The following is a 27,054-nucleotide window of genomic DNA, read 5'->3' on the forward strand; positions in this document are numbered from 1 at the left end:
TCCCGCCCTGGCGCCTCATGTGGTCTCCGTGTGCGCAGTCCAAGGCGTCGGACATGAGGTTCGACGGCATCTTCGAGGACAAGGAGATCATCCAGGAGTCCAAGAGGCAGCGGGTCATTAATTCACGGTACCGCGGCGACTACATCGAGCCCGTCATCTACAGAGCCATCATGGAGTAGCGCCGTCATGGACCACTTGCATCAGGACTTTTTTTTAACTCCTATTTTAAAAGGGCAGTATTTTCATTTGTCGGACAAAGCACAGCAGGAAGAGGCGAGGAAGCCACCTCACTTTTGTTTCCTGTGACATCATCAAACATCTCTAGGTAACACGCACACACACACTCAGCCCAATTTAGTAAGTCTCTACATTTCAAGTTCATTTCTTCAAAAATATCAGTTTTTCCTATTTTTTGATACTAACTTATTCTAACAACTTTTCCACACGGAGACAAAACCCTAGAAGTTTCCTATTGTCTCAACAAAGAAAAAAACATAATATAACCGCATTCCTTTTTTTTTTTGAGGCGCTTTAAACCTTTTTCTAGATGCTCCTTCTATTTTTTCTACCACATAGATACATTTGAAAAGATTTTAATTCAGATTTTAAAAAATATATATATATATTTTAACTCTGCCCCCCATGGTTGTACTTTGTCATTTAAATGTGCGATGATGTCGTCGTCTGCGCTAATTTGCTTTTAGTGTCGTAGTAGTATTGTTCATATACAGGTATTGTTTGTTTTTGTGTGTAAATGTCAACTATAAGTAGATAAGCAGAACTTCCACATGTTAAGTGTTTTTTGTAAAACATTTGAGTAAAAAAAAATATATATATAATATTATTAACAACCACCCTCAGCCGAGCAAGTCTTTTTTTCTACAGTGTTCAGTGTTTCCCACAGGACAGGCATCTATTTGTGGTGGTGTGGTCGGGGGGCAGGGGGTGACGGCGGCAGCGGCGATGACCAAGAAAAACGCGGAGTTGGAATATAAGTACAACACTTTATGTACATATTTAGCTCATTAAAATTACCGACAGGAAGGCGAGAAACACTTTATTTCAACACTCTGGCGCCGTACCTGTCGTCAAAACTCCAAAGACCGACTGCACAGTTGCACAATAAAAGCTCTGCTTCATCCTGCCTGCGCTAACAAAATAAGAGTCTCAGAAAGCTGGCGTGCACAAGCTAGCAAGCTACGGAGTTTACCGACAATGTATTTCTTGTAAAGTGTATACAAAGGAGTGCGGAAGCTGGACAAATAAGATGCCAAAAACCAATCACTTTCATGTGGTATTGGACAGAAAGGAGGACTTTTTTTTCTCCTCCATTCGAAAATGCGGACGTTATCATCACCACTGTCTGATTCCAATCAATGCAAGTCATCAGAATCAGGTAATACACCAACTTATATTCTTGTCTTCATGAAAGAAAGGAATCTATATGTGTTAAACATGCTTGTATTATCTTTAAACACCTTTAACTTGTTAACAATATTAACTATATGTGTTAAACATGCTTGTATTGTCATTAAACACCTTTAACTTGTTAACAATATTAACTATATGTATTAAACATACTTGTATTATTATTAAACACCTTTAATTTATTAACAATGTGTTAAACATGCTTGTATTATCTTTAAACACCTTTAACTTGTTAACAATATTAACTATATGTATTAAACATACTTGTATTATCATTAAACACCTTTAATTTATTAACAATATTAACTATATGTGTTAAACATGCTTGCATTATCATTAAACACCTTTAACTGGTTAACAAAAACATATATTTCATAAATAAGTAAATATAAATGATATATATGAATGAGGTAGATCCCCACGACTTGATCAATTGAAAAGTAGCTCGCCTGCAGAAAAAGTGTGAGCACCCCTGAGTTACACCCATCTGAACAGGTCAGCCACCTGTTTAAAGCCCGATCACAGTTGAAATCTTGAAATGAAGGGCCTTTAATGGCCAAAACATTAACCTGGACAACATTTTAACAGCTGGTTGGCTCAGATTTTATTCTTTTCATTGCATTCACATGCTGCAGTGGACAGTGGACAATTTAGCTTCATTATTAATGCAGTATCTGAAGCACCGTCTCCACGTGTGTTTATTGACAACAGGGTTATAACCTGGACACGTTAGCTCGTCGGTATTGTAACACGTGACGTGACAACAGCGGCGGTATTAATGAAGCAGCGTCAGGCTGCCCACCGTCAATGAAACGCTCGGTGAAATCGCGGATTAACGTTAAATATATGACGAGCCGCGAGCGATGCAGCTATAACCTATCTACCTACAACTTATATTACCCTCGTAGTTTGATCCGGTCGGTCCGTTCTTTTACTCCGCCGTCTTCTTCTTCTTCTTCTTCTTCTTCTTCTGGCCCACCAGGTGAGTTACAATGCATAGTAGGCTACCGCCACCTACTGCACCGGAGTTGTAACTACAAGGTACATTCACAGACAGAGTCCCATTGCTTTTATGAGCGGTCGAGCGAGTCAAAAGCCGAAACATCCATTTGTGGCGGACGTAATTCTTTCGTGGCGGGCCGCCACAAATAAATGAATGTGTGGGAAACACTGGTGTTGCATTCACATGTTCAACTTAGAATTGGATTTTAGAGTCCTTTTAGTGTGGGGAACACTATTTGTGGAAATTTTGACGACGACTAACGTTAAATTATTTTCTAGTGCAGGGGTCGGCAACCCAAAATGTTGAAAGAGCCATATTGGACCAATAATACAAAAAAAAAAAAAAAAATTAAAAGCCATATAAATTGAATTAAGAGGACTTAAAGGAAACTAAATGAGCTCAAATATAGCTACAAATGAGGCATTATGATGCAATATGTACATATAGCTAGCCTAAATAGCATGTTAGCATCGATTAGCTTGCAGTCATGCAGTGACCAAATATGTCTGATTAGCACTCCACACAAGTCAATAACATCAACAAAACTCACCTTTCATGCACAACCTTAAAAGTTTGGTGGACAAAATGAGACAGAAAAAGAAGTGGCATAAAACACGTCCTAGAGAGTTATACATGTAAACAAACTACGGTGAGTTCAAGGACCGCCAAAATGAGTGGGACAAAACGGCGCTCGCCAAATACTGGAATCAGTGAAGCATGTTTAATATAAACAGTGTGCTTTATAACAATTAGGGAGGTTTGTGTCATGTTTGTCCTCCTACAGAAACCATATTAAAACAAAAAAATAGATTTTTTTCCCCCTCATCTTTTTCCATTTTTCATACATTTCTGAAAAAGCTCCAAAGAGCCACTAGGGCGGCGCTAAAGAGCCGCGGGTTGCCGACCCCTGTTCTAGTGGTACAAAAAATAAATTAAATTCACGTCCAGAACACAATTTGTATTTTTAAATCAGAGCCAATAATAATTTAATTGATATTGTTACATCGCCATCCTGTTTTTGTCTGTTACACTTGTTAGCTGCTAGCATGCTAATGTTAGCATATTAACGTAAACGTAACTTTTTAGCTAACTTTACGTTTTTTTTCTCCAATTACAAAGCCATACAGCTTAGTCATAATAACCTGATATTTGACACATGTTAACCGATAGCATGCTAACGTTAGCGTGATAACTTTTTGCGCTAAATTTGCCACCGTTTACTCCAGAGTCATATAACTTGGTACATGACACTCGTAAACTGTTAGCTAAAAAAACGGCTGCAAATTTAGCGCAAATAGTTATCATGCTGTGTAATTTGCGGGGGGAAAAAAACGTAAAGTTAGCATGTTAATGTTAGCATGCTTGTAAGCTAACATGAGCATAATAGTTAGCTTGTGTCACATACCAAGGAATTAGGGAGAAAAATAAAAAAGTACAATTAGCCAAAAAAAAAAGTTAGCACTTTGATGTTAGCATGCTAGTTGTACCCCCCCCCCCCCCCCCCCCCCCCCTCTAATTCTTTGGTATGTGACACAAGCCAATTATTATCATGCTCACATTAATTTGCAAGCATGATAACATTAACATGCTAATAACTTTTTGAGCTATTTTTTAATCGTTTTTTGAAAATTAGGAATGTATTTGGAATCGGGGTAAACGGTTGGAAAAATAGCTCAAAAAGTTAGCATGTTAATGTTATCATGCTTGATAATTGATTGATGATAATTGGCTTGTGTCACATACCAAAGAATTAGAGGGGGGAAAGTACAACTAGCATGCTAACATCAAAGTGCTAACTTTTTTCTGTTAATTCCTTGGTATGTGTCACAAGCTAACTATCACGCTCACGTTAGTTTGCAAGCATGCTAACATTAACATGCTAACTTTTTGAGCTATTTTTGCAACCGTTTACCCCGATTCCAAATACATTCCTAATTTTCAAAAATGTATTAAAAAAAAAAAAAAAAAAACTTTTTGGTAAGGGTCATTAATAACAACTCACTTTTAAAAGTAAGGTTTTAGACCATCTCCATGCAACCAGAAGGACTTATGGCAAATTCAGTTTGAATCCAGAATGGATCATAAACGGCTGCAAATTTACCGCAAAAAATTATCGTGTGTAATTTGCGGGGGGAAAAAACGTAAAGTTAGCATGTTAATGTTAGCATGCTTGTAAGCTAACGTGAGCATGATAATAGTTGGCTTGTGTCACATACCAAGGAATTAGAGAGAGAGAAAAAAGTACAATTAGCTAAAAAAAGTTAGCACTTTGATGTTAGCATGCTAATTGTACTCCCCCCCCCCCCCCCCACCCTAATTCCTTGGTATGTGACACAAGCCAATTATCATCATGCTCACGTTAGTTTGCAAGCATGATAACTTTTTGAGCTATTTTTGCAACCATTTACCCCGATTCCAAATACATTCCTAATTTTCAAAAATCGATTAAAAAAACAAAACAAAATTTTTTTTGTAAGGATTAGGAATGTCTGATAATGGCGTTTTGCCAATATCAGATATTGTCCGACTCTTTAATTACCGATACCGATATATACAGTGGTGGAATTAACACATTATTATGCCTAATTTGGACAACCAGGTATGGTGAAGATAAGGTCCTTTTTAAAAAAAATTTATAAAATAAAATAAGATAAATAAACATTTTCTTGAAAAAAAAATAAATAAATAAAATAAAAACTGTTACATAGAAACTAGTAATGAATGAAAATGAGTAAAATGAAGTGTTAAAGGTTAGTACTATTAGTGGACCAGCAGCTTACGGACTGTATCCCTTGCAGACTGTATTGATATATAATGTAGGAACCTACCACAATATTAATAACAGAAAGAAACAACCCTTTTGTGTGAATGGGGGAGGGAGGTTTTTTGGGTTGGTGCACTAATTGTAAGTGTATCTTGTGTTTTTTATGTTGATTTAATTAAAAAAAAAACGATACTGATAATAAAAAATAAAAAAAACGATACCGATAATTTCCAATGTTAAATTTGAAAGCATTTATCGGCCGATATTATCGGACATCTCTACTTGTAACCTGTTTTGAAAAAGTCTCATTATACTGTAATTATGGCAAAATCGGTTTGAATCCAGAATTAGAATTAAGAATTCCATCCATCCATCTTCTTCCGCTTATCCGAGGTCGGGTCGCGGGGGCAGCAGCCTAAACAGACTTCCCTCTCCCCAGCCACTTCGTCCAGCTCCTCCCGGGGGATCCCGAGGCGTTCCCAGGCCAGCCGGGAGACATAGTCTTCCCAGCGTGTCCTGGGTCTTCCCCGTGGCCTCCTACCGGTCGGACGTGCCCGAAACACCTTCCTAGGGAGGCGTTCGGGTGGCATCCTGACCAGATGCCCGAACCACCTCATCTGGCTCCTCTCCATGTGGAGGAGCAGCGGCTTTACTTTGAGCTCCTCCCGGATGACAGAGCTTCTCACCCTATCTCTAAGGGAGAGACCCGCCACCCGGCGGAGGAAACTCATTTCGGCCGCTTGTACCCGTGATCTTGTCCTTTCGGTCATAAACCAAAGCTCATGACCATAGGTGAGGATGGGAACGTAGATCGACCGGTAAATTGAGAGCTTTGCCTTCCGGCTCAGCTCCTTCTTCACCACAACGGATTGATACAGCGTCCGCATTATTGAAGACGCCGCACCGATCCGCCTGTCGATCTCACGATCCACTCTTCCCTCACTCGTGAACAAGACTCCGAGGTACTTGAACTCCTCCACGTGGGGCAAGATCTCCTCCCCAACCCGGAGATGGCACTCCACCCTTTTCCAGGCGAGAAACTGGACAAAAGTATTGGGACACTTAGGACTAAAACTTGACAAAAGTATTGGGACACTTAGGACTAAAACTTGACAAAAGTATTGGGACACTTAGGACTAAAACTTGACAAAAGTATTGGGACACTTAGGACTAAAACTTGACAAAAGTATTGGGACACTAAGGACTGCCACTGGACAAAAGTATTGGGACACTTACACTGGACAAAAGTATTGGGACACTTAGGACTAAAACTTGACAAAAGTATTGGGACACTTAGGACTGCCACTGGACAAAAGTATTGGGACACTTAGGACTGCCACTGGACAAAAGTATTGGGACACTTAGGACTAAAACTTGACAAAAGTATTGGGACACTTAGGACTAAAACTTGACAAAAGTATTGGGACACTTAGGACTAAAACTTGACAAAAGTATTGGGACACTTACACTGGACAAAAGTATTGGGACACTTAGGACTAAAACTTGACAAAAGTATTGGGACACTTAGGACTAAAACTTGACAAAAGTATTGGGACACTTAGGACTAAAACTTGACAAAAGTATTGGGACACTTAGGACTAAAACTTGACAAAAGTATTGGGACACTTAGGACTAAAACTTGACAAAAGTATTGGGACACTTACACTGGACAAAAGTATTGGGACACTTAGGACTGCCACTGGACAAAAGTATTGGGACACTTAGGACTAAAACTTGACAAAAGTATTGGGACACTTAGGACTGCCACTGGACAAAAGTATTGGGACACTTAGGACTAAAACTTGACAAAAGTATTGGGACACTTACACTGGCCAAAAGTATTGGGACACTTAGGACTGCCACTGGACAAAAGTATTGGGACACTTAGGACTAAAACTTGACAAAAGTATTGGGACACTTACACTGGCCAAAAGTATTGGGACACTTAGGACTAAAACTTGACAAAAGTATTGGGACACTTACACTGGACAAAAGTATTGGGACACTTAGGACTGCCACTGGACAAAAGTATTGGGACACTTAGGACTAAAACTTGACAAAAGTATTGGGACACTTAGGACTGCCACTGGACAAAAGTATTGGGACACTTAGGACTAAAACTTGACAAAAGTATTGGGACACTTACACTGGCCAAAAGTATTGGGACACTTAGGACTGCCACTGGACAAAAGTATTGGGACACTTACACTGGACAAAAGTATTGGGACACTTAGGACTAAAACTTGACAAAAGTATTGGGACACTTACACTGGCCAAAAGTATTGGGACACTTAGGACTACAACTTGACAAAAGTATTGGGACACTTAGGACTACCACTGGACAAAAGTATTGGGACACTTAGGACTAAAACTTGACAAAAGTATTGGGACACTTACACTGGACAAAAGTATTGGGACACTTAGGACTAAAACTTGACAAAAGTATTGGGACACTTACACTGGACAAAAGTATTGGGACACTTAGGACTACAACTTGACAAAAGTATTGGGACACTTAGGACTGCCACTGGACAAAAGTATTGGGACACTTAAACTGGACAAAAGTATTGGGACACTTAGGACTAAAACTTGACAAAAGTATTGGGACACTTACACTGGACAAAAGTATTGGGACACTTAGGACTAAAACTTGACAAAAGTATTGGGACACTTAGGACTACCACTGGACAAAAGTATTGGGACACCTACACTGGCCAAAAGTATTGGGACACTTAGGACTAAAACTTGACAAAAGTATTGGGACACTTAGGACTGCCACTGGACACAAGTATTGGGACACTTAGGACTAAAACTTGACAAAAGTATTGGGACACTTACACTGGACAAAAGTATTTGGACACTTAGGACTAAAACTTGACAAAAGTATTGGGACACTTACACTGGACAAAAGTATTGGGACACTTAGGACTGCCACTGGACAAAAGTATTGGGACACTTACACTGGACAAAAGTATTGGGACACTTAGGACTAAAACTTGACAAAAGTATTGGGACACTTAGGACTGCCACTTGACAAAAGTATTGGGACACCTACACTGGACAAAAGTATTGGGACACTTAGGACTAAAACTTGACAAAAGTATTGGGACACTTAGGACTGCCACTGGACAAAAGTATTGGGACACTTAGGACTAAAACTTGACAAAAGTATTGGGACACTTACACTGGCCAAAAGTATTGGGACACTTAGGACTGCCACTGGACAAAAGTATTGGGACACTTAGGACTAAAACTTGACAAAAGTATTGGGACACTTACACTGGCCAAAAGTATTGGGACACTTAGGACTAAAACTTGACAAAAGTATTGGGACACTTACACTGGACAAAAGTATTGGGACACTTAGGACTGCCACTGGACAAAAGTATTGGGACACTTAGGACTAAAACTTGACAAAAGTATTGGGACACTTAGGACTGCCACTGGACAAAAGTATTGGGACACTTAGGACTAAAACTTGACAAAAGTATTGGGACACTTACACTGGCCAAAAGTATTGGGACACTTAGGACTGCCACTGGACAAAAGTATTGGGACACTTACACTGGACAAAAGTATTGGGACACTTAGGACTAAAACTTGACAAAAGTATTGGGACACTTACACTGGCCAAAAGTATTGGGACACTTAGGACTACAACTTGACAAAAGTATTGGGACACTTAGGACTACCACTGGACAAAAGTATTGGGACACTTAGGACTAAAACTTGACAAAAGTATTGGGACACTTACACTGGACAAAAGTATTGGGACACTTAGGACTAAAACTTGACAAAAGTATTGGGACACTTACACTGGACAAAAGTATTGGGACACTTAGGACTACAACTTGACAAAAGTATTGGGACACTTAGGACTGCCACTGGACAAAAGTATTGGGACACTTAAACTGGACAAAAGTATTGGGACACTTAGGACTAAAACTTGACAAAAGTATTGGGACACTTACACTGGACAAAAGTATTGGGACACTTAGGACTAAAACTTGACAAAAGTATTGGGACACTTAGGACTACCACTGGACAAAAGTATTGGGACACCTACACTGGCCAAAAGTATTGGGACACTTAGGACTAAAACTTGACAAAAGTATTGGGACACTTAGGACTGCCACTGGACACAAGTATTGGGACACTTAGGACTAAAACTTGACAAAAGTATTGGGACACTTACACTGGACAAAAGTATTTGGACACTTAGGACTAAAACTTGACAAAAGTATTGGGACACTTACACTGGACAAAAGTATTGGGACACTTAGGACTGCCACTGGACAAAAGTATTGGGACACTTACACTGGACAAAAGTATTGGGACACTTAGGACTAAAACTTGACAAAAGTATTGGGACACTTAGGACTGCCACTTGACAAAAGTATTGGGACACCTACACTGGACAAAAGTATTGGGACACTTAGGACTAAAACTTGACAAAAGTATTGGGACACTTAGGAATAGCACCTGCCAAATACGCGGGCCCGACCAACGCTGCTTGCAGCTTTAATTGTAAGTGTATCTTGTGTTTTTTATGTTGATTTAATTTTTTTTTTTTAAATGTAAAAAAAAATGATACTGATAATAAAAAAAAAAACGATACCGATAATTTCCAATATTACATTTTAAAGCATTTATCGGCCGATTATTATCAACAGGCCGATATTATCGGACATCTCTACTTGTAACCTGTTTTGAAAAAGTCTCATTGTAATTAAGGCAAAATCGGTTTGAATCCAGAATTAGAATTTAGGCCGCTAAATCGTCACCCCAGGAATCGGATGGAATTGTTCATACTGGTCTTATCAGCTTTTTAATAAATTGGGAGATTTATTCCAAAAGACATTAAATTACAAGCAGGTTGCCATGACGATACAAACACCCGCGCCCTCGTAGAGACATTGTTTACGTTTTCTTGTCACAGTCAAACGTTTTTGTCTAGTCACATGGGCCAAAGTCGGCCGTCTCCATGGCAACGTGTCCGGTATAAATCCGTGCGGGGTCACGTGACCGGCGTTCACTTGACGTCCAGCTTGACTTTGATGTTCATGGCGGCGAGCTCGGCCACAAAGTAGCGGAAGACGTACGGCACCGACACCGAGTCGATGGAGTCGCTTTTGCCGCACAGCGTGCAGGCGGTCTTGCGGTGGCGCGTGGACGACCAGTGGGGCGGCGGCTTCTCCAGCAGCGGCGACATCAAGCTGCCGCAGTCCACGCACACCTGCGCCACCGAGCGGTCGGAGCAGTTGAAGAGGCGGTCGTGGAGCAGGAAGGAGGCGCCGTGCGCCAGCAGGGCGTCGCGCTCCATCTCCCCGAAGCGGATGCCGCCCTGGATGTTCCTCCCGCCCACCGGCTGGTTGGTCACCTTGTCGCGCGCCCCCGTGGTCCGCACCTGGAACTTGTCCGACACCATGTGACGCAGCCGCTGGTAGTAGACCACGCCGATGAAGATGTCCGCCTCCAGCTCCAGGCCGCTCATGCCGCTGTAGAGGCGCTCCGTGCCGTAGTGGTTGTAGCCGCCCGCCCGCAGCATCCGCCCAAAGTACTCCAAAGCCGAGTTCTCCTCGGAGAAGGTGAAGGGCGTGGCGTCGTGACTCAGGCCGTGCAGCGCGCCCGACTTGCCCGCCATGCTCTCGATGAGCATCCCGATGGTCATGCGCGAGGGGAAGCCGTGGGGGTTGAAGAGGATGTCGGGACTCATCCCGCTCTCGGTAAAGGGCATGTCCTCGGGGGGCCACAGGCGGCTCAGGATGCCCTTTTGGCCGTGGCGGCTGGCGAACTTGTCCCCGATGACCGGGTTTCTGGGCACGCGCACCGTGATGCACACGCGCTTGAAGGGCCCCGTGCCCGCGTCGTTGCTGCACACCTTGATGTTGTCCACCACGCACGCCTCCTGGCTCCTGGAGACCACAACCAATACATGCATTAACACCTTATAATGGGACTGGGGGTATTTAGCTGCAACTCTAGACACTCGGTTGGAGAAAAAAAAACATCAATTCACATCCAAAGCGAGATTATTTACCATTTTCAAAAATCTTTATATTTTTAAGAATAGCGGCCAAGAACAAAAATATTTTCGTACCAAAAAAAAAAGACTACATTTTGCCGACGATAGACATTTTATTACTGTCATGATATTTTAGTCATTTTGTCAGCCACAAGCGAACGTGCTAACGTCCCTCCACAGTGCAAAGCTGCTTTAAGTCAGCAATACCTACTCAGTGGCCTAGTGGTTAGAGTGTCCGCCCTGAGATGGGTAGGTTGTGAGTTCAAACCCCGGCCAAAGACTATAAAAATGGGAGCCATTACCTCCCTGCTTGGCACTCAGCATCAAGGGTTGGAATTGGGGGTTAAATCACCAAAAATGATTCCCGGGCGCGGCCACCGCTGCTGCCCACTGCTCCCCTCCCCTCCCAGGGGGTGATCAAGGGGATGGGTCAAATGCAGAGGACAAATTTCACCACACCTAGTGTTTGTGTGACAATCATTGCTACTTTAACTTTAACTTTAATCCTCGCCTAATTAGTGGCAAATAAACTACCTTAGCATGTTTATCCTCCAGTGATAATAATACTTTGTTTAGTAGTCAAACGTATGCTTTTGTAAGGTTTGCAAACACAAAAATGAGTTTTTATACTCAATATGACAGTAATGTTCACATCCAAAGTGAGATTATTTATTCGGAATTGATTAATCATTTTCTAAAATCTTTATATTTTTAAGAATAGCAGCACTTGTAACAAAAATATTTTAGTACAAAAAAAAAAGACTACATTTTGCCGACGATAGACATTTTATTACTATCATTATTTTGTTATACATGATTTATTTTAGCCTAACGTCCCTCCACAGTGCAAAGCTGCTTCTAAGTCAGCAATCCTCGCCTAATTAGCGACAAATAAACTACCTTAGCATGTTTATCCCCCAGTGATAATAATACTATGTTTAGTAGTCAAACGTATGCTTTTGTAAGGTTTGCAAACACAAAAATTAGTAATGTTTACATCCAAAGCGAGATTATTTATTCGGAATTGATTAATCATTTTCTAAAATCTTTATATTTTTAAGAATAGCAGCCAAGAGGAGCGTTTGTAACCTGTAACAAAAATATTTTAGTACCAAAAAAAGACTAAATTTTGCCGACGATAGACATTTTATTACTATCATTATTTTGTTATTAATGACTTATTTTAGCCTAACGTCCCTCCACAGTGCAAAGCTGCTTCTAAGTCAGCAATCCTCGCCTAATTAGCGACAAATAAACTACCTTAGCATGTTTATCCTCCAGTGATAATAATACTATGTTTACCTATACCAAGCCATGCTATCTTTGTGAGTTTTACTACAAACATATGCTTTTGTAAGGTTTGCAAACACAAAAATGAGTTTTTATACTCAATATGACAGTAATGTTCACATCCAAAGTGAGATTATTTATTCGGAATTGATTAATCATTTTCAAAAATCTTTATATTTTTAAGAATAGCAGCGCTTGTAACAAAAATATTTTAGTACAAAAAAAAAGACTACATTTTGCCGCGATAGAGATTTTATTACTATCATGATTTTGTTATACAAGACTTATTTTAGTCATTTGTCAGCCACAAGCGAACGTGCTAACGTCCCTCCACAGTGCAAAGCTGCTTCTAAGTCGGCAATCCTCGCCTAATTAGCGACAAATAAACTACCTTAGCATGTTTATCCTCCAGTGATAATAATACTATGTTTAGTAGTCAAACGTATGCTTTTGTAAGGTTTGCAAACACAAAAATTAGTAATGTTTACATCCAAAGCGAGATTATTTATTCAGAATTGATTAATAATTTTCTAAAATCTTTATATTTTTAAGAATAGCAGCCAAGAGGAGCATTTGTAACCTGTAACAAAAATATTTGAACTCCAAAAAAAGACTAAATTTTGCAGACGATAGACATTTTATTACTATCATGATTTTGTTATACATGATTTATTTTAGCCTAACGTCCCTCCACAGTGCAAAGCTGCTTCTAAGTCATCGCGTAATTAGCGACAAATAAACTACCTTAGCATGTTTATCCTCCAGTGATAATAATACTATGTTTAGTAGTCAAACGTATGCTTTTGTAAGGTTTGCAAACACAAAAATTAGTAATATTTACATCCAAAGTGAGATTATTTATTCGGAATTGATTAATAATTTTCAAAAATCTTTATATTTTTAAGAATAGCAGCCAAGAGGAGCGTTTGTAACCTGTAACAAAAATATTTTAATACCAAAAAAAAAGACTACATTTTGCCGACGATAGACATTTTATTACTATCATTATTTTGTTATACATGACTTATTTTAGCCTAACGTCCCTCCACAGTGCAAAGCTGCTTCTAAGTCGGCAATCCTCGCCTAATTAGCGACAAATAAACTACCTTGGCATGTTTATCCTCCAGTGATAATAATACTATGTTTAGTAGTCAAACGTCTGCTTTTGTAAGGTTTGCAAACACAAAAATGAGTTTTTATACTCAATATGACAGTAATGTTCACATCCAAAGCGAGATTATTTATTCGGAATTGATTAATAATTTTCTAAAATCTTTATATTTTTAAGAATAAGAGCGCTTGTAACAAAAATATTTTAGTACAAAAAAAAAAGACTACATTTTGCCGACAATAGAGATTTTATTACTATCATGATTTTGTTATACATGATTTATTTTAGTCATTTGTCAGCCACAAGCGAACGTGCTAACGTCCCTCCACAGTGCAAGGCTGCTTTAAGTCAGCAATCCTCGCCTAATTAGCGACAAATAAACTACCTTAGCATGTTTATCCCCCAGTGATAATAATACTATGTTTAGTAGTCAAACGTATGCTTTTGTAAGGTTTGCAAACACAAAAATTAGTAATGTTCACATCCAAAGCGAGATTATTTATTCGGAATTGATTAATAATTTTCTAAAATCTTTATATTTTTAAGAATAGCAGCCAAGAGGAGCGTTTGTAACCTGTAACAAAAATATTTTAATACAAAAAAAGACTAAATTTTTCCGACGATAGACATTTTATTACTATCATGATTTTGTTATTCATGACTTATTTTAGCCTAACGTCCCTCCACAGTGCAAAGCTGCTTCTAAGTCAGCAATCCTCGCCTAATTAGCGACAAATAAACTACCTTAGCATGTTTATCCCCCAGTGATAATAATACTAGACTACATTTTGCCACGATAGAGACTTTATTACTATCATGATTTTGTTATACAAGACTTATTTTAGTCATTTGTCAGCCACAAGCGAATGTGCTAACGTCCCTCCACAGTGCAAAGCTGCTTCTAAGTCAGCAATCCTCGCGTAATTAGCGACAAATAAACTACCTTAGCATGTTTATCCCCCAGTGATAATAATACTATGTTTAGTAGTCAAACGTATGCTTTTGTAAGGTTTGCAAACACAAAAATTAGTAATGTTTACATCCAAAGTGAGATTATTTATTCGGAATTGATTAATCATTTTCTAAAATCTTTATATTTTTAAGAATAGCAGCCAAGAGGAGTGTTTGTAACCTGTAACAAAAATATTTTAATACAAAAAAAGACTAAATTTTGCCGACGATAGACATTTTATTACTATCATGATTTTGTTATACATGATTAATTTTAGCCTAACGTCCCTCCACAGTGCAAAGCTGCTTCTAAGTCAGCAATCCTCGCCTAATTAGCGACAAATAAACTACCTTAGCATGTTTATCCTCCAGTGATAATAATACTATGTTTACCTATACCAAGCCATGCTATCTTTGTGAGTTTTACTACAAACGTATGCTTTTGTAAGGTTTGTAAACACAAAAATGAGTTTTTATACTCAATATGACAGTAATGTTCACATCCAAAGCGAGATTATTTATTCGGAATTGATTAATCATTTTCAAAAATCTTTATATTTTTAAGAATAGGAGCGCTTGTAACAAAAATATTTTAGTACCAAAAAAAAGACTACATTTTGCCGACAATAGAGATGTTATTACTATCATGATTTTGTTATACATTACTTATTTTAGTCTATTTCAGCCTAACGTCCCTCCACAGTGCAAAGCTGCTTCTAAGTCATCGCGTAATTAGCGACAAATAAACTACCTTAGCATGTTTATCCTCCAGTGATAATAATACTATGTTTAGTAGTCAAACGTCTGCTTTTGTAAGGTTTGCAAACACAAAAATTAGTAATGTTTACATCCAAAGCGAGATTATTTATTAATCATTTTCAAAAATCTTTATATTTTTAAGAATAGCGGCCAAGAGGAGCGTTTGTAACCTGTAACAAAAATATTTTAGTACCAAAAAAAAAAGACTACATTTTGCTGACGATAGACATTTTATTACTATCATGATATTTTAGTCATTTGTCAGCCACAAGCGAACGTGCTAACGTCCCTCCACAGCTGCTTTAAGTCAGCAATCCTCGCCTAATTAGTGACAAATAAACTACCTTGGCATGTTTATCCTCCAGTGATAATAATACTATGTTTAGTAGTCAAACGTATGCTTTTTGTAAGGTTTGCAAACACAAAAATGAGTTTTTATACTCAATATGACAGTAATGTTCACATCCAAAGTGAGATTATTTATTCGGAATTGATTAATCATTTTCAAAAATATTTATATTTTTAAGAATAGCGTCCAAAGGGAGCGTTTGTAACCTGTAACAAAAATATTTTAGTACCAAAAAAAAAAGACTACATTTTGCCGACGATAGACATTTTGATATACGTACATGACTTATTTTAGTCTATTTTAGCCTAACGTCCCTCCACAGTGCAAAGTTGCTTCTAAGTCGGCAAATAAATTACCTAAACATGTTTATCCTCCAGTGATAATAATACTATGTTTAGCTATACTACACACCGTAGGAAAAAATAAGCCATGCTCTCTTTGTGAGTTTTACTAGAAACGTCTGCTTTTGTAAGGTTTGTAAACACAAAAATTTGTTTTATACTCAATATGACAGTAATGTTCACATCCAAAGCGAGATTATTTATTTGGAATTGATTAATCATTTTCTAAAATCTTTATATTTTTAAGAATAGCAGCCAAGTTATGCTTGAAACAAAAATATTTTAGTACCAAAAAAAAGACTACATTTTGCCGACAATAGAGATTTTATTACTATCATGATTTTGTTATACATTACCGGTACTTATTTTAGTCTATTTTAGCCTAACGTCCCTCCACAGTGCAAAGCTGCTTTAAGTCAGCAATCCTCGCCTAATTAGCGGTAAATAAACTACCTTAGCATGTTTATCCTCCAGTGATAATAATACTATGTTTACCTATACCAAGCCATGCTATCTTTGTGAGTTTTACTACAAACGTATGCTTTTGTAAAAAAAAAAAAGCGACTTCTGCTCTAATTGGACATACAGATAAAAGCCAGTAAATTAGAATATTTTGAAAAACTTGATTTATTTCAGTAATTGCATTCAAAAGGTGTAACTTGTACATTATATTTATTCATTGCACACAGACTGATGCATTCAAATGTTTATTTCATTTAATTTTGATGATTTGAAGTGGCAACAAATGAAAATCCAAAATTCCGTGTGTCACAAAATGAGAATATTACTTAAGGCTAATACAAAAAAGGGATTTTTAGAAATGTTGGCCAACTGAAAAGTATGAAAATGAAAAATATGAGCATGTACAATACTCAATACTTGGTTGGAGCTCCTTTTGCCTCAATTACTGCGTTAATGTGGCGTGGCATGGAGTCGATGAGTTTCTGGCACTGCTCAGGTGTTATGAGAGCCCAGGTTGCTCTGATAGTGGCCTTCAACTCTTCTGCGTTTTTGGGTCTGGCATTCTGCATCTTCCTTTTCACAATACCCCACAGATTTTCTATGGGGCTAAGGTCAGGGGAGTTGGCGGGCCAATTTAGAACAGAAATACCATGGTCCGTAAACCAGGCACGGGTAGATTTTGCGCTGTGTGCAGGCGCCAAGTCCTGTTGGAACTTGAAATCTCCATCTCCATAGAGCAGGTCAGCAGCAGGAAGCATGGAGTGCTCTAAAACTTGCTGGTAGACGGCTGCGTTGACCCTGGATCTCAGGAAACAGAGTGGACCGACACCAGCAGATGACATGGCACCCCAAACCATCACTGATGGTGGAAACTTTACACTAGACTAGGCAACGTGGATCCTGTGCCTCGCCTGTCTTCCTCCAGACTCTGGGACCTCGATTTCCAAAGGAAATGCAAAATTTGCATGGTTGGGTGATGGTTTGGGGTGCCATGTCATCTGCTGGTGTCGGTCCACTCTGTTTCCTGAGATCCAGGGTCAACGCAGCCGTCTACCAGCAAGTTTTAGAGCACTTCATGCTTCCTGCTGCTGACCTGCTCTATGGAGATGGAGATTTCAAGTTCCAACAGGACTTGGCGCCTGCACACAGCGCAAAATCTACCCGTGCCTGGTTTACGGACCATGGTATTTCTGTTCTAAATTGGCCCGCCAACTCCCCTGACCTTAGCCCCATAGAAAATCTGTGGGGTATTGTGAAAAGGAAGATGCAGAATGCCAGACCCAAAAACGCAGAAGAGTTGAAGGCCACTATCAGAGCAACCTGGGCTCTCATAACACCTGAGCAGTGCCAGAAACTCATGGACTCCATGCCACGCCGCATTAACGCAGTAATTGAGGCAAAAGGAGCTCCAACCAAGTATTGAGTATTGTACATGCTCATATTTTTCATTTTCATACTTTTCAGTTGGCCAACATTTCTAAAAATCCCTTTTTTGTATTAGCCTTAAGTAATATTCTAATTTTGTGACACACGGAATTTTGGATTTTCATTTGTTGCCACTTCAAATCATCAAAATTAAATGAAATAAACATTTGAATGCATCAGTCTGTGTGCAATGAATAAATATAATGTACAAGTTACACCTTTTGAATGCAATTACTGAAATAAATCAAGTTTTTCAAAATATTCTAATTTACTGGCTTTTACCTGTATTTGGAGACTCAAACAAGAAAGCCTAAAAGCATCGCGTTTTTTTATCATGTTTTTTGTCTTCCTCAGTTATTCCTCCATTATTAAATCTATCAAGATTTGATTGCGTCCTGGCCAATTGTCTGTCACAGCCACAAGTAGATTGCAGTCCTGCAGGGAAAGGAACACGTACTTGTAGTAGGCGACGAAGGACTGTCCGGTGTTGGGGTTGATGTAGCTGTAGTAGGGGTCGCCGTATCGCAGCGTGGCACCGACCGCAGGGAGTCCGTCAGAGTCCAGTTTGTCTCCCACCTTGGGGTCGCCCGGCTTAGTCCCGAACACCACGCCGTCCTGGCCGCGCGCCTTGTCGGCCAGGTCCACCAGGTCGGTCTTGTAGATGCAGCCGTGAGCGAAGCCCCGCTCCCACGAGGCCTTGTTGACGATCTGACCAGCAGGGGGGGGCGCGTCAGTGGACAAACTAAAGAAGGAAGGGAGGGGGGGGCGACTCACCATGGCGTCCTCCATGTCGTAGCCCGTGTAGGAGATGACGGCCACGACGGCGTTGGTGCCGCTGGGGTAGTTGTCCAGGTTGTAGTGGTCGTACATGTGGGGCCTCACCAGGGGGCTCTGCGGGGTCTGCAGTCGGTACAGCTTGTTGTCGGAGCGCTCCAGGAAGGCGTGCAGCGGGAAGCCCATGGTCTGTTTACCTGGCGAGGGAGACCACCTTAGAGGGCCCGAGACGCGTCTCCGAAGCGCCGCCGCACTTACCCATCTGACACTGGTACATGTTCCTGGGACTCTGGTTGTGGTCCGAGTAGGGGATGAAGTTGGCCACCACGCTCAGCATGCTGTGGGGGAAGAGCTCCTGGTGGGTGGTCACGCCCGGCTCCACCTCCTCCTCCAACACGCCCACGTTGATGTAGAGCTGCACACGTCACACAAGACCATCAGCACCCGAAAGCTTTTTGACTTTTTCCTGATGCGTCCTCAAATGGAAAAAAGTTCAAAGTGTAATGATAACTTTAGAACACAAAAACATATTTTACTGTTAAATTCCGGACTATACTCCGACTTTTTCCCTACGCTTTGAACCCTGCGGTTATAAAACAGTGCAGCTCATTTATGGCTTTTTCTTCGCTATTATGTTCGCAAGCATGCTAACATTAACGTGCTAACTTTTTGCGCTAAATTTGCAACCGTTTACTCCAGAGTCATATAACTTGGCACATGACACTTGTAAACTGTTAGCTTGAAAAATTAGCACTTTATTGTTAGCATGCTAACAGTTTACCGTATTTTCCGCACTATTAGCCGCACCTAAAAACCACAACTTTACTCAAAAGCTGACAGTGCGGCTTTTAACCCGGTGCGCTTTATATATGGATTAATATTACGATTCATTTTCATAAAGTTTCGGTCTCGCAACTTCGGTAAACAGCCGCCATCTTTTTTCCCGGTAGAACAGGAAGCGCTTCTTCTTCTACGCAAGCAACCGCCAAGGTAAGCACCCGCCCCCATAGAACAGGAAGCGCTTCTTCTTCTACTGTAAGCAACCACCCGCCCGCGTAGAAGAAGAAAAAGTGCGCGGATATTACCGTACGTTTCATTTCCTTTGTGTGTTTACATCTGTAAAGACCACAAAATGGCTCCTACAAAGCGACAAGGATCCGGTTCATGAAAAGACGCAATCTCTCCATCCGCACACGGATTACTATTTCACAGCAACTGATATTCCTGTGAACCGCACTGTGGATACAACGGGAGCACGTACGGTGAATATTCGCACCACAGGGAATGAGAAGTCATCCTTCACTGTGGTTCTAGCTTGCCATGCTAATGGCCAGAAACTTCCACCCATGGTGATATTCAAAAGGAAGACCTTGCCAAAAGAGACCTTTCCAGCCGGCGTCATCATAAAAGCTAACTCGAAGGGATGGATGAAGAAAAGATGAGCGAGTGGTTAAGGTAAGTTTAAGTTTACGCGAAGAGGCCGGGTGGCTTTTTTCACGCAGCTCTGTCCATGTTGATATACGTATGTTTGTGATTGCACATTTGCGTACATTTTGGGAGTGAACAGAGTTGTTAGAACGCTGGTTTTTAATATATTATTAAAGTTTGACTGACCTATCTGACTGTTTTTTTGACATTCCTTTAGCGCAGTTAGATGCGGCTTACAACACCGGGCGGCTTATAGGTGGACAAAGTTTTGAAATATGCCGTTCATTGAAGGCGCGGCTTTTAACCCAGGGCGCCTTATGGTGCGGAAAATACGGTATATATATTTAAATATATATATATATATATTTAAATATATATATATATTTAAATATATATATATATTTAAATATATATTTAAATATAAATATATTTAAATGTATATATATTTATATTTAAATATATATTTAAATATATTTATATATATTTAAATATATATTTATATATACATATATTTAAATATATATTTAAATATATATATATATATATTTAAATATATATATATTTAAATATATATATTTAAATATATATATATATTTATATAAATATATATATTTAAATATATATAAATATATATTTAAATATATACATATTTAAATATATATTTAAATATATATATATTTAAATATATATTTAAATATATGTATATATAAATATATATTTAAATATATATTTAAATATATATAAATATATTTAAATATATTTAAATATATATTTATATATACATATATTTAAATATATATTTAAATATATATATTTAAATATATATAAATATATATTAATTTATATATTTAAATATATCTAAATATATATCTAAATATATCTAAATATATTTAAATATATTTAAATGTGCTTAGATATATATATTTAAATGTATATTTAAATATATATATAAATATATATTTAAATATATATTTAAATATATATATATATATATTTAAATATATATTTATATATATATTTAAAAGTGGAATAAATGAAAGTCTGGAGTCTACTATGTAATGTACTGTAGCTTAGTAGTATTTTACAGTAATAAATTGACACTTGTTTGACATGTATTATTGCTAAATGTCAAACTGTGACCATCATAACGCCACAAGTAATGAAACATTACTTAGTAGTAATAAAAGTAATGAAACAATACTTAGTAATAATAAAAGTAATGAAACATTACATTACAAATAAGTGTGTGGAGTTAACAAAGGTGTTATGATCACAGTTTGACACCGGAACAGATTAATTTACTTAATTTTTTATTTTTCCTGGAATAAGAATTTTCCAAGCTTTGCAGACGTGAAAGAAAATGCCAACAACGCACCTGCTCGAAGGTCCCAATCAGCTCCGGTTGTCCCAGAGTCACGTTGTGGACGGGCCGCAGCATGCGGCACGGCGTGGTGAAGAGGAAGAGACCCGGGTACAAGCTGGCTTTGTTGGTTTTGGGAATTAGAACAATCTCAGTCCAGGGATGGACCTTCTTCTCCTTCAGCACCTGCCAGAACCCCAACGTCAATCCATGTCCGCCGTCACCTCTCGCCGTGCGGGTCGGCCTACCTTGAACGTCCGCAGTGAATCCACCACGCCGGGGGCTAACTCCGCCTCCACCCAGCCCACCACGGCGCCGTCCAGAACCACGGGGTAGCAGTCCGAATAGGCCTGGCCGGGAACGCCGTCCATTGGAGTGACACCTTGACAGAAACCGAGATGAGACAGGAAGAAGACGCGTGACGAGGCGGAGGCGAAGGCGCTCACCGAGGGAACACAGCAGGGCGGGCAGCGTCAGGGTGGACAGCGACTGCGCCACGATCTCGCAGCTGGCCGTCATGTGGTTCATGAGGCCGCACGGCTCCCCGTCCGGGGTGTGGACGGGGCACAGGAAGCCCCACGACTCGGGCAGCAGCTTCCTGACGGAGGTGGTCCTCATCTTGGCGAAGGCGGCGCCTCTGTGCACGCAGCGGAAGTGCGAGAGGTAGCGGATGAAGTTGAGCTTGTCGGCCACCACGCAGAGACCCGTGTTCTGCAGCATGCCCAGACCTGAGCGGGTTAGGGTATGTCACACCACCTTTTCACTTCTGATACTATTGGAGCCAATATCAAACCGATACGATATCAGCATGATTCATAGTAGGGTTGTACGATATACTAGTATGGTGCCGCGATATTATTCGGTACTATGCCGCTGGTTTTACGAGTAGGGGAGCATGTTGGGCAGCGCACACACACAGAGTACTTACAAGCAGACACGGTGTGTAGACAGAAAAGGGAGAATGGACGCATTTTGGTGTAAAAAGTCCAGATAAAGGTGAAGTTATAACACTGAAACACCCTCAGGAAGAGCTGTTTTAGCTCCTTCTAAATCACTAATCCTTGTCTCCATGGCGACAAATAAAGTAAGTTTCCTACAAGTATCATTATCACTGGAGGACGAGGAATACCGTATTTTCCGCACCATAAGGCGCCCCGTGTTATAAGCCGCATCTAACTGCGCTAAAGGAATGTCAAAAAAACAGTCAGATAGGTCAGTCAAACTTTAATAATATATTAAAAACCAGCGTGATGTGGGCGCGCATGGAGTCGTATATCAACATGGACGGAGCTGCGTGAAAAAAGCCACCCGGCCTCTTCGCGTAAACTTACCTTAACCACTCGCTCATCTCTTCTTCATCCATCCATCCCTTCGAGTTAGCTTTTATGATGACGCCGGCTGGAAAGGTCTCTTTCTTCCTTTTGAATATCACCATGGGTGGAACTTTCTGGCCATTAGCATGGCAAGCTAGAACCACAGTGAAGGATGACTTCTCATTCCCTGTGGTGCGAATATTCACCGTACGTGCTCCCGTTGTATCCACAGTGCGGTTCACAGGAATATCAAAAGTCGGTGGAACCTCGTCCATGTTGATAATGTTCTCTGGCCGGATCTTTTTTTCAGCTATCTTGTTTTTACAATATGCACGGAAAGTAGCCAGCTTTTCTTGAAAGTCTTTAGGCAGTTGCTGTGAAATAGTAGTCCGTGTGCGGATGGAGAGATTGCGTCTTTTCATGAACCGGATCCCTGTCGCTTTGTAGGAGCCATTTTGTGGTCTTTACAGATGTAAACACGCAAAGGAAATGAAACGTACGGTAATATCCGCGCGCTTTTTCTTCTTCTACGCGGGCGGGTGGTTGCTTACAGTAGAAGAAGAAGCGCTTCCTGTTCTATGGGGGCGGGTGCTTACCTTGGCGGTTGCTTGCGTAGAAGAAGAAGCGCTTCCTCTTCTACCGGGAAAAAAGATGGCGGCTGTTTACCGAAGTTGCGAGACCGAAACTTTATGAAAATGAATCTTAATATTAATCCATATATAAAGCGCACCGGGTTATAAGGCGCACTGTCAGCTTTTGAGAAAATTTGTGGTTTTTAGGTGCGCCTTATAGTGCGGAAAATACGGTAATAATAAATAAAAAAAATTATATAAATTAAAAAAATACCGATAATAAAATAACTGATACCGATAATTTCCGATAATACATTTTAAAGCATTTATCGGCCGATAATATCGGACATCTCTAGTTTTTTTTGTTGACATCCTGTTTCATCAGCCTGATGTCCTTACCTGTCATTGAGATGAGGTTCCCTGTGGCCAGCAGGTATTCAAAGGCTTTGGTGAGGTCCGTGCCCAAGTTCAACAGTTTTTGTATTGTGTTACTTTCACAAATTCCTCAGTAAATTCACCAAAACGTGACCGTGGAGTTATTGAGTCTGTTTAGCTGATTGGAGAGCTAGTTTGCGCAGCTGGTGGGTCCGTGACCATGACTTCTGTTTTGTTTGATCATCCGTTTTACTGCCATTTGGAAACAATTAAGGTATGTAAATAAACATTTACATAATATTTATGTGTAAATAGCTCATTTCACGACATATATATCTGCAACTTATATTCCGGTGCAGCTAATAGATGGAAAAAATGTCCCTAATATTTAGTGGGTGTGGCCTATAGTCCGGAAAAAAACCGGTAGACGTTAACTAGCTGTCTAGCTTTGCACAAGTGAACCGCTTGTATCGGCGAGTTTAGAGTTTTTTTTGTTGACATCCTGTTTCATCAGCCTGATGTCCTTACCTGTCTTGGAGATGAGGTTCCCTGTGGCCAGCAGGTATTCAAAGGCTTTGGTGAGGTCCGTGCCCAAGTTCAACATCTTCATCACCTTTTCAGCGCTCCAGTCGCCGCTCATGCGGCTCGCTCGCTTCTGGAAGGACAACTGGACCGACACCAGCCAGGCAAGCATCCTCTCCTGGCAACACACCCAAAAGAGGCGTTAGGTCTGTGGGTGGTCAGTGTGCTCTGTTTTACAGGTGGCGGGCGTACTTTGAGGAACATGAGGTAGAGATGGCCGGGAGTGAGCACTTCCTGGCAGGTGATGCTGTCGGGGTTCTCCTCCATGCACTCCTGCTTGGCGAAGGTGAAGAGCTTCCTGGTCATCAGACACAGCATGTAGAACTTCTCCAGGCCGGACTTCAGGTGGATGCAGATGCACTCGCTGGGCAGAGGACAAAAAGGGGGTGTGAGCTCGGGCCGACGCCGACGCTTGACGTGCGCAAAAGAGCGTACTCCAGCAGGTAGTTGGCGCACTCCTCGTTGGTGTACCACTCGGGGAGGTTCATCTTGACCCGGAAGCGCTCGCCCAGGTAGGCCAGCACCTTGCCGCGCGTGGTGCAGTGCTTCTCCGAGACCATGCGCAGCATCTCGGAGACGCAGCTCTTGTAGAAGGAGTTGTCCTCGCGGCCTTTGATCAGCTCCTGGAAGATCTGGAAGTCAGTGAAGTCCGCCAAGGCCTGGAAGCACAAAGAACACGTGGAAGGTCAGTCAAAACTGTAAGTAGAGCTTATTATTATTATTATTGGACGAAAGCATATCTGCTAATAGGGATGTCCCGATCCGATATCTGGATCGGATGCCGATATTTGCCAAAAATTGCGTATCGGCAAGGCATGGGAAAATGCCGATCCAGATCCAGTTTAAAAAAACTCCGGTCCGTGTTTTCCAACGCACCGATTTAAATACCGTATTTTCCGCACTATAAGGCGCACCTAAAAACCACAAATTTTCTCAAAAGCTGACAGTGCGCCTTATAACCCGGTGCGCTTTATATATGGATTAATATTAAGATTCATTTTCATAAAGTTTCGGTCTCGCAACTTCGGTAAACAGCCGCCATCTTTTTCCCCGGTAGAACAGGAAGCGCTTCTTCTTCTACGCAAGCAACCGCCAAGGTAAGCACCCGCCCCCATAGAACAGGAAGCGCTTCTTCTTCTACTGTAAGCAACCACCCGCCCGCGTAGAAGAAGAAAAAGCGCGCGGATATACCGTACGTTTCATTTCCTTTGTGTGTTTACATCTGTAAAGACCACAAAATGGCTCCTACTAAGCGACAGGTATCCGGTTCATGAAAAGACGCAATCTCTCCATCCGCACACGGATTACTATTTCACAGCAACTGATATTCCTGTGAACCGCACTGTGGATACAACGGGAGCACGTAAGGTGAATATTCGCACCACAGGGAATGAGAAGTCATCCTTCACTGTGGTTCTAGCTTGCCATGCTAATGGCCAGAAACTTCCACCCATGGTGATATTCAAAAGGAAGACCTTGCCAAAAGAGACCTTTCCAGCCGGCGTCATCATAAAAGCTAACTCGAAGGGATGGATGAAGAAAAGATGAGCGAGTGGTTAAGGTAAGTTTAAGTTTACGCGAAGAGGCCGGGTGGCTTTTTTCACGCAGCTCCGTCCATGTTGATATACGACTCCATGCGCGCCCACATCACGCTGGTTTTAATATATTATTAAAGTTTGACTGACCTATCTGACTGTTTTTTTGACATTCCTTTAGCGCAGTTAGATGCGGCTTACAACACGGGGCGGCTTATAGGTGGACAAAGTTTTGAAATATGCCGTTCATTGAAGGCGCGGCTTATAACCCAGGGCGCCTTATGGTGCGGAAAATACGGTAATACATTCCACTTTTCTGCTGCTCCCTAATTTCCGTTCCGCATTTTCCAGCACACCTTCAACACATCCACGGGTCTGTGAATTCTCACGCAGTTGCTTTTAGCTGCTGGCATTACACGACAGGCTCTTCTCACTCTTTCCTGTGTCTCCCTCTCACAGACAGCAAGCGCACCTTCTTACACACGTCACATACTGTCACGTCACACGTCACATACGTATACGTCCTCCCCGAGCAGAGAGGTAGCAGCACGGCTAACGTGAGCTGTGATGCTAGCGCAGCTCCCTCTAAGGTGCTCGCCTGTGCAATTGCGCACTGTTTAAGCGTCCTCTGCGCATAGCAAATCTATGCCACGCACAAAATCTAATAAAAAAAATAAGCGCATAACAATTTTCGACACACGGACACGACAGAGACAACAGTTTTCGTCATCATTGTTCAAATATTGTGACGTCTGTCGAGACGCTTGTCTCCGTTCGGTGCCACACGCCCACACCATCACAATGCCGAGGCAAAAATGTCCACATCAACACCGTATGAAAAAATTAGTGATTTTTTTTAGTTGTGATTTCCTTCCCTGCATGAAAGTTTAAAAGTAGCATATATTAATGCAGTATGAAGAAGAATGTTTTAATGTAGACATGCAAGCCTTGAAAGAAAATGTTGAAAATCAAGACTACATTTCCTGCAAATGGGTGCATTTCTACCCTATATTTTAACTTTAGATTTATTCTCATATCAAACTCTTTTGGCTGTCTTTTTGACACTTACCCTCCACACCCTGGATTATAAATAATGTAAATAATTGAATGTGATGATCTTGTGTGATGACTGTATTATGATGATAGTATATATCTGATAGTATATATCTGTATCATGAATCAATTTAAGTGGACCCCGACTTAAACA

The 27,054-nt window shown here is 40.6% G+C and overlaps 2 protein-coding genes across 3 annotated transcripts in view; one reads left to right on the forward strand and one right to left on the reverse strand.

Annotated features, from left to right (window-relative positions):
- Nucleotides 1-1,123, forward strand: part of kdm4aa (lysine (K)-specific demethylase 4A, genome duplicate a) — a 66,961-nt gene extending 65,838 nt beyond the window's left edge. Inside the window, exon 22 of one of the 2 annotated variants that reach the window (XM_061978428.1) lies at nucleotides 39-1,123. In XM_061978428.1, coding sequence (XP_061834412.1) covers nucleotides 39-179 — 141 coding nt within the window. In that variant the 3' untranslated portion in view covers nucleotides 180-1,123. The remainder of the gene's footprint in view (nucleotides 1-38) is intronic. The other variant, XM_061978427.1, reaches the window with a different exon arrangement.
- An 8,884-nt stretch (nucleotides 1,124-10,007) lies between these two features.
- The window catches only part of polr1b (RNA polymerase I subunit B), a 32,001-nt gene continuing 14,954 nt past the window's right edge, over nucleotides 10,008-27,054 (reverse strand). The window contains exons 6-15 of the mRNA XM_061978429.1: nucleotides 24,748-24,971; nucleotides 24,505-24,676; nucleotides 24,259-24,430; nucleotides 21,917-22,198; nucleotides 21,719-21,852; nucleotides 21,486-21,656; nucleotides 18,941-19,097; nucleotides 18,683-18,879; nucleotides 18,366-18,616; nucleotides 10,008-11,110 (exon numbers count right to left, since the gene is read on the reverse strand). Coding sequence (XP_061834413.1) covers nucleotides 10,228-11,110; nucleotides 18,366-18,616; nucleotides 18,683-18,879; nucleotides 18,941-19,097; nucleotides 21,486-21,656; nucleotides 21,719-21,852; nucleotides 21,917-22,198; nucleotides 24,259-24,430; nucleotides 24,505-24,676; nucleotides 24,748-24,971 — 2,643 coding nt within the window. The 3' untranslated portion in view covers nucleotides 10,008-10,227. The remainder of the gene's footprint in view (nucleotides 11,111-18,365; nucleotides 18,617-18,682; nucleotides 18,880-18,940; nucleotides 19,098-21,485; nucleotides 21,657-21,718; nucleotides 21,853-21,916; nucleotides 22,199-24,258; nucleotides 24,431-24,504; nucleotides 24,677-24,747; nucleotides 24,972-27,054) is intronic.

Source organism: Nerophis lumbriciformis, linkage group LG18, assembly GCF_033978685.3.
Source record: "Nerophis lumbriciformis linkage group LG18, RoL_Nlum_v2.1, whole genome shotgun sequence".
Taxonomy (NCBI): Eukaryota; Metazoa; Chordata; class Actinopteri; order Syngnathiformes; family Syngnathidae; genus Nerophis; species Nerophis lumbriciformis.